General features: G+C 37.2%; 1 protein-coding gene across 1 annotated transcript; it reads right to left on the minus strand.

The window, feature by feature from the left end:
- Positions 1 to 966: 966 nt before the first annotated feature.
- On the minus strand, positions 967 to 1,888 carry LOC124341711. The gene is made up of 4 exons (XM_046794650.1): positions 1,810 to 1,888; positions 1,567 to 1,733; positions 1,411 to 1,503; positions 967 to 1,323 (listed from the first exon to the last, which is right to left on the minus strand). Exons 2-4 carry the CDS (start codon positions 1,730 to 1,732, stop codon positions 1,211 to 1,213), a joined length of 372 nt encoding a protein of 123 aa, XP_046650606.1. The 5' UTR covers position 1,733; positions 1,810 to 1,888; the 3' UTR covers positions 967 to 1,210.
- Positions 1,889 to 12,225: the final 10,337 nt, after the last annotated feature.

Below are 12,225 nucleotides of genomic sequence, written 5' to 3' on the forward strand. Positions count from 1 at the left end.
GGCATGGCTGTGGAAGGTTCATTTCATTTCTCTTTAATGCGGCAGATAATGTTGAGGTTGAGAAAATTGCGGCATCACCTTCTCTTCCGCTATAACACAACGAATAACAACGATTTGTTACTTATTCATGCTTTTAAAATTTTACCTTGCTCCCACATCAATAATAATGAAGCGGTATCTGGCATCCGCTAATCCCATTAGCAATGCTGTGGAAGTTTTTATAGTTGCAAAATTGTGAGCCACAGAGTGCTGGACAACTTATCCTGATGTGTTTTCCATCCAATGCTCCAACGCAATGCGTAAAATTCCATATATTGTGGAAATCGTTTGCAATAGTCTCCCATTCATCCGGACTAGATGGTACTTTCATGTATGTAGGTGATAATGCTAAGAATATTGCCTGTGAAGTCGATCGGACAATAGAATGTGCTGTTGATACACCGACTCGAAAACTATAGCGTAGAGAATGCAGAGTTTCTCCGGATGCCAGGAATCGCAGAGTTAATGCAAGGCGTTCTCCTGAAAACCAAACATATTTTCCTTTAATTAATTCAGCATACAATAAAATGATAAATTCTTACCAGTCGGGATTGAATGACGAAAATTTGTTTTTCCGGGCTGTATATATGGAGCTACTTTTGAATGAATATACTCGAATTGACTTGGTGTCATTCGAACAAAATAAAAGAAATTTGACTCATTCGACAACCTAGATTCTGCTAGGATAGCACGATATGCACCATATTTGTTTCTGTTATCTCCCGTGTTAAGAGAATTCACCCATTTACGACCTCTTGGACGACGACGTTGTCTTGCAATCGCTATGCGTGCCATGAAATAGCAGCATAGAAAGGCGACGTACTTTTTTAAACGAATGGGGAAATGCATAGATTACAACTTTCTGACTACACTTGAAACCCTTGTGACACAAAAGGACAGTTTCTGAGGACTTTCAACAGATTAATGTCTCATGAAATAGAAAAAAGGACAAAGGTAAGCGTATTAATGTCGAGGCATTGCCATATTTTTATTTGAATTGTAAGACACATTCCAATAAAAATAAATCAAAAACAAACTAATTTTCGTTAAGCTCTTGAAAAATGATCAATGATGATCAAATGATCAATGATCAAATGATCTTCGCCATTCAATGGAATGGCGAAGAGAGCAGGCCGCTTGAGGGTTCAAGTTGGACAACGTCTGGCCCAGACTAATGCCATAGCTGCTCCATACAGTATTTTCCGTAGTAATGATATTTTTTTTTGGAAGAATGGTCCTCATCAACAGCTGTTCTCTTGGTCTTCTCAGTTTCTTTTGGAACATCTACGAATTCAAAGACAAATTCTGAAGATTGATTGTTGGGAGTGGGACTATGAGATTCAAGGTGTGGTTGAAGAAAATCCATTTTACACATCACAAATTTTTCTGCGTCCTGGGATTCAGTGATGTCAGTAATGTATTTTTCTTTTAACTGCCTGAATCTTCTCGCTACCTCAAACATGTCTAGATACAATAAAACATTATTAGCTTACACTTGATAATTCCATTTTACATACAATGACTTACCACATCCCAAAATTCTCCCAATTTCTGCAATTGCATCATTACGCTTCCAGGGAACTTTGAAGTATTCATCGTTTCGGTTATAAAGACAAGGAAATTGTTCTATCAGCTCCATGAGCTGATTGTCCAACTCTAGGCTCCAAATAAATTGAGAATCCAACGACGCCATTCTAATGGTTTCAAATAAAAGGTTTCAAGTTTAAACAATCTATACCAATGATGAAACAGGAAATCGAAAGAACTCACCTATTACGATTTCGACGCGTTGAAATAAGAAACGAGAATTGAACTGAACGAAATCATTTCCAGCTGTCAAGAAGTAAACAGAGTCATTAAGAGTTGAGGACGCCATCTGCTGAAAAAAAAAGAGTCAACTCAATCTACCGGGAGGAGGAGCTTCAAACACCCTTACGCTACAGTACCAACTCTTCCGTTAACACCCAGTGGCATTACGCTACGCTATGCTACGCTACGCTCCGTAACGCTGCGTTAGTGGCAGTGTGAACGCACCTTTAGGCTTGCTGTCAATTTTATTCTTCCGTTAACACCCAGTGGCGCTAAGCTACGCTACGCTCCGTAACGCTGCGTTAGTGGCAGTGTGAACGCACCTTAAGGCTATTCCTTATTTTTTTTTTCGGAAAGTGGACGGGTTTCTTTCTTCCCACCTTTCGCTTTGTTCCTTTCCCTCTAAATTTGTGCTAATAGCCCAACACAGTTCCCTGCAATATGGATAGGGGGCTTTTTGAAAGAAAATTCATTCTGATTTTTTTTAAGGATACTGTACCATCGCTGTGTCTCCATCAGTGGAAGGTGGCTCGTGTTTTTTTTCCACTGTCTAAATAGAAAAGACAACTGTACATAAAACCAAAACCAGCAAAACAACGCCTCAATTTTGCACGTTTTGTGCCAAACCAATGCTGAAAAATTACAGCCGCATACATGAGGACCAAATAGACACAGTCCCTTCGGGAGCCACTTTGATTGCCCGATGAAATTGGGAAACAGTTCGGTCTTTCAGGGTCTCGTGAACCAAACTGCATGCATTCAACAATACCTCCTCTTGCAAATTGACGACACATTTTCAGGATAAATTACAAATTATCTGAAGAAAACATTTAAACCTCTTCGCTCTTGTTATTAAGTTGGATGAACTTCCCGTCAGATTCAACTTCATCGATTTTAACATTTTTCGTTAAACTTAAATTAATGCTTAAATCGTACAACGCGTGCGAGAAGCATTCTGCGTGATTCCGGGGCGATGGCGTCACTTCTGGCTACAGCTTAATCTTAAACTAGACTGGACAGCTATATCTACTAGATGTTAAGAAACATACGCAACAGCCGACCAAAAGCACCAGATGTTCCTAATCTACCGGCTATAGAGTGGGTATTCATGTGAAAAAGAAAGACATCCACAGAAAGTGAGGAAATTTTTGTAGAAACAGTAGTAATAACTAAAATCATATGTCGTTCATGAAAAACAACAATTATAATTGCAATTCTTCTATTCAGGATACATGCTCGCCAAGACAATGTTATAGTGACAAGCGAAAGAAAATATTTTGCAAATTATACCGAAAATGCTCTCACCTTGAACGTTCTGTCCCACATCCACAATTTTACCGTGTCCACGATCCGCAGTCCGAACATTTACAAGAGAAGAATGTTCCAAAGTTTTTGTCTCTTTTATCAATTGGCTATAGTAGAAAACCCTTGTAATTTCTTTGCAGGCTCATCTTCAGATAATGTGACTGACACATTTGGTCAGTGCGAACTGATAGCTTATATTGGGAACCGCCAGTTTTTTAACGCTTTGTACGAGGAAGACCGCCGTTTGTCCAAATCCTGAATACAGTGGCATTATCTAAAAAATCTTTCATATATATTATAAACATTTCCCCTTGAAAATTGCAACGCCAATCTCTATATAAATGATACATTTAAAATGTATCCTTTAAAAAGGCTTGTTCTAGTCGAATACTGGAATGGGTGTGGAATCAGGTGGTACTACTAGAAGATCGCTATTGCTAAGTGAAGTACCTTCGATATCAACTATCCCTTCGACACATTCAGACGTCAAATGTTTTACATCAGATTCACCCTTATGACTCTGTTCACTATCCATATCAAGTCGTGATCTCTTTGGAGGCAACGGCCTAATTCCCCATTTCTATAACATTTTTCTCTTTTGCATGATGAAATCAGAAAGTTATTACTTCAGTTTATTCTTGACTAGAGGCATTGCAAAACATTCCTTGTGTAGCGTCTTGCATAGTCATTGAATAATTCTGGGAGTAATCCCCTTGTAATATACATTCATTTGATTTCAAGTTTTCCTTCAACTTTGCAATATCTTCCCTGCTTTTTGGCAACAAAATGATGTGTAGTAAACCCACTAATCATATCCGTCAGTTTATTGAGAAAGTCGTCAATTGGTAGCTCTGCGACGGCCAACGTAGTCCTATCGGTACTGTTCCACTGTTGGAATTGTATGGTAGCTCTTGAATAAATAAAAGAGAGAAAATGTTCGAGAAGAACAGAAGATAAGGGGCAATCAGCACACCTTGACATCATACAAACACGATTTCGATGTCACAGACCAATTTATCCGTGAAAGAATGCGCTATCATTATGTTTTTGCACAGACAGTCGATCAAAATCTCCACGTGTTTATGTTTTTCACAAACGCACACAGAGTGGGTTCCTGCGGAACCAACTTCGATGACGTGCTGCGGTCGTAATTGAAAGAATGTGGTCCGACCACAAGGATTCATCAGCAAAGTATTTTCACAATATTCTTTATAATGTGAGGAGACCATGTTCAATCATTTCAAGTGCCCACTGTCTGTTTTGTGCAGATCCCATATGATCAACTTTGTTACTCGGTGATCTGGTGGTAATAGGATCAATGGCAGTATTTTCTGGTGCGAAAACATTGCTTCTTGTCTCCCTACACATCTTATTATCATATTTGTTTTATCAAATATTGGTCTTAGCTTTTCCAAGCTTTTGATGTTTACTGCTTTTCCTTTTTTTAGGGCATCGTACAAGTTTGGATATTTCTGCTGCTGTGCTTTCCTTATTAGCATGAACTTTGCTTCTCTCAGATCCTCTGGTGGAGTAATTTTTACTGTGAATTCCTTGTTCTTGAATTTTACCGTGTGGTTTGTTGGGTTTATCGGCTTTTTACAAAGCAACTTGAACGCTCTAGATATTATGGATTGCCTTAGCAGTGCTGTGTCCAACTCACTCACATTTTTCACCCATGATTTGAGTTTCTTTCTGTTTATTTCACGATATTCACATGGTTTCTTTTGCTTCTGGTATAGATTTTTCTTTGTCTATTTTTACCGGATATTCCTCCAGTTCTTCTTTGGTTTTACGCCAATCCTATATCGTTCCACCATTTCGTGTAATTTATTTCTTTAACTGATGTACCCCTTGATGGGAGATCAGATGGATTCTCAATTCCTGTTCAGAATTTGATTTCTGCTTTTGCCTCTTTGATTTTACTTATTCTGTTTTGTACACATTGTGGCCAGTCTTGTTCTTCTGATTTTATCCATCCTACGGATATGATTGAGTCTGTCCATATCGTAACTTTCCCTTTGTAGTCTAGCTCCGTTCTTAGATAGTTTCCTAGTGTACTTGCTATTAGGTTCCCCAACAGTTCTATTCTCGGTATAGTCACTGACCTTTTCGGACTTGGTGCTACCCTGGCCTTACAGGCGATCAGCATACTTCTATTTCCTTGGACTTGATAGGCTACTGCCGCATAAGCATCTTAGCTGGCATCACAAAATATGTGTATTTCACTGTGTTCGTTGTCGCTTATGCCTGTCCATCTAGGGATCGGATCCTCGATTCCATCTATACCATTCAAAAATTGGTTCCAATCTTTTAAAGTTGCCGGAGTTACATATTCATCCCATTTTGTGGGTTCCGACCATATTTTCTGCATCACTAGCCGTGCTTTCATTGTTGCTGGTAATACATATCCAACCGGATCGAAAATTTTCGAACCGAGGCTGAACAGCGTTCTTTTTATAATTGCGTTTTTTTTTCAACCTCCTCTTTCATGTGTTTGATGTTGAACAGAAATTCTTCTTTGACTGGATCCCATAGGATACCTAGTGCTTTTTTCGTCTCATCGGTTAGCTCCGAGTCCATTTCTCTCTTTTTCGTAGAGAATTCGATTATTCCTTTTAGTTTTTCTTTCAATTCTTCGCTATTCGTGCACATTTGATTAACGGCATTTTCGCGTCGTCTTAAACACTTGTTTTGTCCATAGTATTTTTTATACTGCACTATTGATGTCAACTGACCCGCCCATCCAATCATCCACATAGAGTCTCTCTAAAATGCTTTTTACCCTTTCCTTTTTTGAGTCTAAGTGGTGAATTATCACTGCTCTTAGGATAAATGGGCTACAGGTTATCCCGAATGCGAGTCGTGTCCATACGTAGTAAATTATTTTCCTGTCTTTGCTTGCTGGGTCATCTACCCATAAGGGTAATTTATGCTGCTTAATTTGAAAGAAGGCTTGCTTGATGTCCGCCGTCAAACATATTTTCTTTTTTCTGAATTTCATTATTGTTGCCATTAAATTTGGATTCAAATTCGGACCTGGTTCTAGCCAGCTATTTAGGCTTCTTTCCCCTTTTTGTTTTACAGAAGCATCAAATACCGGTCTTACTTTCGTTGATTCTGCTTCTTTCCGCACTGTGCCGATGTGCCGATGCGGTGTATAGGCCACCGGACCCTGATATGACAAGTCTGCGAGTACGAGGAACCCTTGCCTGATATATTCTTGAAATACCTCATGATAGAGTCCCCTGCAATGATAATAATAATTTGTGGTTCGTTATCCGGTTCGAAGGACCATCTGTCTGATATCTTTCTTGATTTCTTTGAATAAGTCTTGATAATATTCCTTTCTCCTCTTTCAATAGTCATAAGAGACGCACTTCATTTACTGATACGGAGAAAAATGCCGCCGTCTGTTAAGTAATCAAGAAGTGGGCGCTAACGTTAATAATTACAACAATTTGGCACTTTTCTTCGTTGATTTTAATTTGGCGCAGCAATTTTTCAGGACATGTATCCAAATTTGTGCGTCAGTTGATGAGAAAATTTCAATGCTGCTTTCTGTAGAAATTTTAGTCTCATTGCCAGAAAATAATGATTGAAGTACTTTCAACATTGCTGACCTTTTTCTCAAGGTAATCCAGTGTTCTGGCATGGGAAGATTTTTCTTTGATTTTCAATGGGGTTATGTCAAGTGCTTCAAATAACGGATTCGTTGCTTCTAATTTAGTTCTTTGGAACGGTGAAAAGATTTCGTCGCTGTCATGAAGCGCATTTTTGTTGAGAGATTCAAGACTGCTTGAAGGCGAGAAAATTGGGCTTTGAAAGTTTTTCACAGAGACGGAATTCAATAAATGTTGATAACAATCAAAACATAATTACTGCCCTGGTAATTATGAATTGTCGCACTTTTCAAGGCGTTTTGATCAGCATGAAGTAATGATGTCATCTTACTACCAATACATTTGCCTTTACTTTTTCCCAAGCTTGGCTAATGTATTCCAAACGGGTCTCTGCACTTTGTTGATTTTTTTGTTTGTGAAAATTAGTTGAGAAAGCCGCAACATGATGCAAACATCTCTTATTGATGTTCTTGATGTTCAGTCTATATTTTATTGTTTATTGTATCACTGTCGTCAAGCGTGATGAGCGAGCTGTTTTCAGACACATATGTATTGCTGAAGCACAATTTGTCCCCGAGATGTAATCTGACTGCGCACTCTTTTATGTTTCTTATTGAAGTAGCCATTAACCATACGAATTTATGATTAAATAAAAGATGAGAGATTTTCCGACACAGAATATATAAGCTACGAGAAGCACTTAAAGAATGATCAGCTTAGAAAAAAAAGGACTGACTCTTTCTAGGCATAACAGCATTATGACTCCCCTTTCGACCTTGATGCATCTCAAATAATCCAAATAATATAAATTTTATTGTGTTTCATACACCATAGATAAACAGATAATATGTAACGATGAACTATAAACAAGGTTCACATATTCAACTTATAAATAGTGACGCAATGAACTGGGAAAAATAAATATATTGCGAATTTGTGATATTTACGGCAAAAACCACGGAGGAGTAAGCTCCTCCTCCTTCCAAAAAAACATGGGGGAAACCGAAAGACACACAAAAGCGGGTTGTGAAACGAAACATGTCACCTATTTCAAAATTAGAGAGCACATAGTTTTCAAAGTCATCTTTCATTTAAAAAAATGGTCGGAGGCTTTATTCAATAACGTTCCTGGAAGTCGACCCATTTTGTTTTTATTTTTTTACTTAACTATTCTATTTCATCAAATATTTTTTAAATAAAAAATGATTTGTATAGATACTTTTCTTTTTCATCAAATAGAAGTTATATGATAGATTTCACAAATAAGGGGACAATATGGGAAGCAAAATTAAATTTTGTATTTTTTAAATGGCTCACGGAAAAAACAGAAAAATTAAAATTAAAACTCATACAACTTTTAAACGGTTAAAGATAAAAAATTCCTTTGGAGGAACTGTTGATATAGTAGTTAGTAACCTACTGCAAAAATTCAATGAGATCGATGAGATGCTCGCGCCACCGATTTGCTGAGTTGACTCGGATTGGCCCAAAGACGAAGGTTGATGTTCCAGGACCGATAACCCTTTGGATATGGTAACCAGGTGGGTAGAATTTTTTGGGAAGGTGATGGGAACGGTAGAGATTAGAAGAGGAGGCAGTGAAGAAACTTCAGGAGAGAAAAGTAGGAAACGTTTACAGACAATTTCTTTAAAAAATCAGCTCAAAGGGAAGAAAGTTGGACAGAAGAATGAGGGAAGAAGTTGGAGCTGTTTTAAAAGATCCAGTGATCATCCGGCACATTGAGTGATGAAACGATCGTAATTTCCTAATACAAGTTTTGAAATCCATTGCGAAAATAAAAACTGGGCACCCAAAAAAAAAATTGGTTCAAAAACCGTGGAGTATGAAAAGTGCATAAGCTTGCAGACGGATCCAAGGCTTGGCAAATACATCCGCTAACCGCGAATATATCTCGTTTGGCTGGTGCAGTTTTCACTTTTATGTGTTTATTTCATTTAAGATTTTGGTCTAAGATGAGACCCAGAAAGGAGACTTCAAATGACAGAAGGATTTTGACTCCGTTTACGGAGACAAAAAGGGAGTAATCGCTGAATGTCAGTCTCTTACGAGAGAAAAATCGTGAGAGTGGTATTGCTAGAATTGTCGTGTAGCTTTCTGGCTGCTAACCACTTGTGTTCATAGATCAGCTACAAGAATCTAGTGACCCTTGCTGAGTCTTTCTGAGCTGTTGCAACGCAGATATCGTCTGCGTATCCCTTCATTTGATGGCAGGGGGAAGAAAATGCTAAAAAGGTTTTTGACCAGAAGATTCCACAAGAAGTAAGACAACACTTCTTCTTGAGAGTAACCGAGGCAAACTGGACGATTTAAAGTAAACTCGTCGATGGAAAAGATGGATATTCTGTGTGTAAGGAAACTAGCAGCAATTTCAACAGGAAAGGTGGGAAGCGCGTTTTGCAAAAGCTACAACGATTGCGGGGTACAAGCAGTTTCAAAGGCACTTTTTATATTAAGGAAAACAGAGGCACCGACTTTTTTATCCAAAAATATGGATTAAATGAACGAGACAGGAGAGCGAGCTGCTGCGGTTGATCTGTTTTCTCTGAAGCCGTGCTGACAATTGCTGAGCGATTTTTTTGTGTTGTCTAGCCAGGAGAGTCGCACAAGAATTCCTCTTGAGGAGTTTGGCAAGATAAAATACTAAACTGATCGGCTTGAAGCTATTTAACGTCGAGTAATCTTTTTTGTTAGGTTTTCTTATCACGAACACTTTCAAAATTTCCACGAGTTAGGAATGAATCGGATGTAAGACCATATTGCCATGAGGTAATGTTTTACTACTGGAAGAAGGACGATGAACAGTTTGGTGGTAATTCCATCGCTGCCAGATACAGATTAAGGGTTCATGCCGCATCCAATTCCCAGTCAGAAATTGTCGTAGTAGATTCAAGGGTTGAGACGAAGAGCGAGGTTGGAACTGAGGTTTCTTGCTCCTGGTGGATAAACTCAGATTCTGGTTTTTCTGATAAAAAAGTGGCTGGCACAAGTGCCAGAAATTGCAAAAGGATCTCATGTTAACGTCCCTTGCCCTAGCAGATTTTTTGGAAGCGGGATAGCACTCGTTTTACCTGAAAAAGAGGAATGGAATGGATAGGTATCACCTGGTTTCGCTTTTTTCTGATTTTTGTCCCGTTTCATAAATTTCGATACCTAAAACGAAGTATGATGTTGGACAAATTTCTTCTTTGTGTGGCTCCAATAGGTCACTGTTTCTCTTGCTCATGATTTATTTCTTCCTTTTTATCTAAAAAAAACTTTTGCTTTCTGCACTTGTATTAGATACCAATAAATCTGATTAAATCTTTATGTCAGAATCGTTAATTCTTGATTGTAATATCCGAAAATGATAAATTGATCTAGGGTTTTTGCAAATTTCACGAATGTGTCCTAATTCACCCATCTTTGACAATCATGTATCTGCGTTTCCTGTTTTGTTTTGTTTGTTTTTTTTTTTGGGGGGGGGGGGGGGTTGCGATTATTCTTTTTCGTAGACCAACCTGAAACTCCTGAACCTGCACCGTTACCCCGATCAATATTCAATCCTCGTTTTAATGTTTTATCAACAATAGTTTCTTCTCCGTTTACTTCTAAACCCTGAAAATTAAGAAAATTCTTCTACCTGCAACCCTTATTAACTTCCTCACCTCTCTTAACTTCAGCAATGTCATCAGAAACTCCAACAAACCAAACTTCCGCAACAAGTAATAACTCCAACTAATTGCCCTTCTCATCTCTTTAATATTTATATTCGTATTCATTTGAGCTAATTGTGTAAAGAAATAAAAAGTAACAAATTTTAACGGAAATAAATTTCAATTGTTTTTTTTTAACTGTAACATTATTTTGATCCAGTGCCATGTCAAGTTGTTACATGATTTCTTGGAATCATCGGAGACCATGTTGACCTGAGCCACTACTCGGATCATCCCCACCAGAACCATCATCCACATCATCATCATACGACTGTGAACAGCTCCCAATAAGCAAATTCTCGAGGCTGACTGCTGGATTTCTTTTATTTCATACGAAGATTTCTCGTTAATTTAAAGAGATAAAAAATAAGTTAAAAAAAGTTTTGTAATAAAATTTTAATTTTAATTTTAATTTTAATTTTTAATTTTAATAAAAGTTTTGTAATAAAATTTATATTTAATTTTTTTTAAAATCTGTAACAATATTAAATTGCATGTCATCAATACTATTCAATAATTTAGAAAAATATGGAAAAAAAGGGGGGAAGAGGTTATCTCCTCTAGGCAAAACCTTAGCCGATATTGTTGGTGAATCAACAATTGTCGGTTGGTGTCTTCTTTTATTGATATTTTGAAGCAAAATTCATTGATCTCGTGTGTACACAACTTACAATTTATAAAAACAATAATTAAATAGAATTAAGAGTGATAATTCCAATTAATAACTAATTGGAATTATTAATGAGTAAAAGAGTAATACCTCCCATTTTTTCATAATGATGTCATTCAATTCTTTGTAATTGGTGTTATTAGTGTTATTAACATTAAACCATTTGAATATCTCATTGAAAAATACACAAATTGGAGATACATACATTGAGTCAAAGTCTTAAAATTTTTTTCTTTTATCGGATAATGCTGAGCAATTTCGTACGTATACTTTCCAAAGACAACTTAAAATTACAAGATTTGTCATGCTAATGGTAATAACAAGAATACTTATTACAATTATTCAATTCATATTCCAACAAAATTGTTACAGATTGGTGTCAAAATTGCTTTAAAAAACTAAAGCTCGACCCACTGAAGGGTTCGACATAAAATTAGGGGGCCAGTATTAAAAACATATCGAGTGTTTAATCGTGGTGAGAAGGTCAGTGTGAACAGCGTTAGAGTTCAGTAATACAGAATTGCCCATGAAAGGTAGTTGTTGAAGAAAATGACGAAAGCTCTAGAAATTAAAAAAGGGAGTCAGCTTGTGTTTACCCCTTTCTCTCTTGTGGGCGGCAAGGTTTATATTTCTATTTACGGATTGCTGTTGGGGAGAATGAAGAATGATGTTGTCTACAACTAATTTCTAAATATGACTAAAGGTGAACAGGTTTTCTTAAGTGATGTACTGACATAAAAAATTCAAGTATTATTTTAATGTTACTACAAATATCGAAGCAATGAAAATGTAATCATCTTTCATCTCTTATCTAAAATATTTCCTATTTTAGATGAATTATCATGTTTCGGTCCACATTCCAAGCCTAGTGACCTGCACGTTGTCACGGCTACGGCCACTAACATGAAAACCTGGAATGTATTTTTTTTATTGGCCCTCAGGCATTACGTGCCCAATAGGCTTCGATCAAGTTGGTTGTACAATAAAATTTAACGATAAACGGGTTTGTCTTAGTTGTTCTCGTGACAATCTTTCAATCAACAAACATCCGAAAAAATCCAATTACTGC

This window comes from Daphnia pulicaria, chromosome 6 (assembly GCF_021234035.1).
Source record: "Daphnia pulicaria isolate SC F1-1A chromosome 6, SC_F0-13Bv2, whole genome shotgun sequence".
Classification (NCBI taxonomy): domain Eukaryota; kingdom Metazoa; phylum Arthropoda; class Branchiopoda; order Diplostraca; family Daphniidae; genus Daphnia; species Daphnia pulicaria.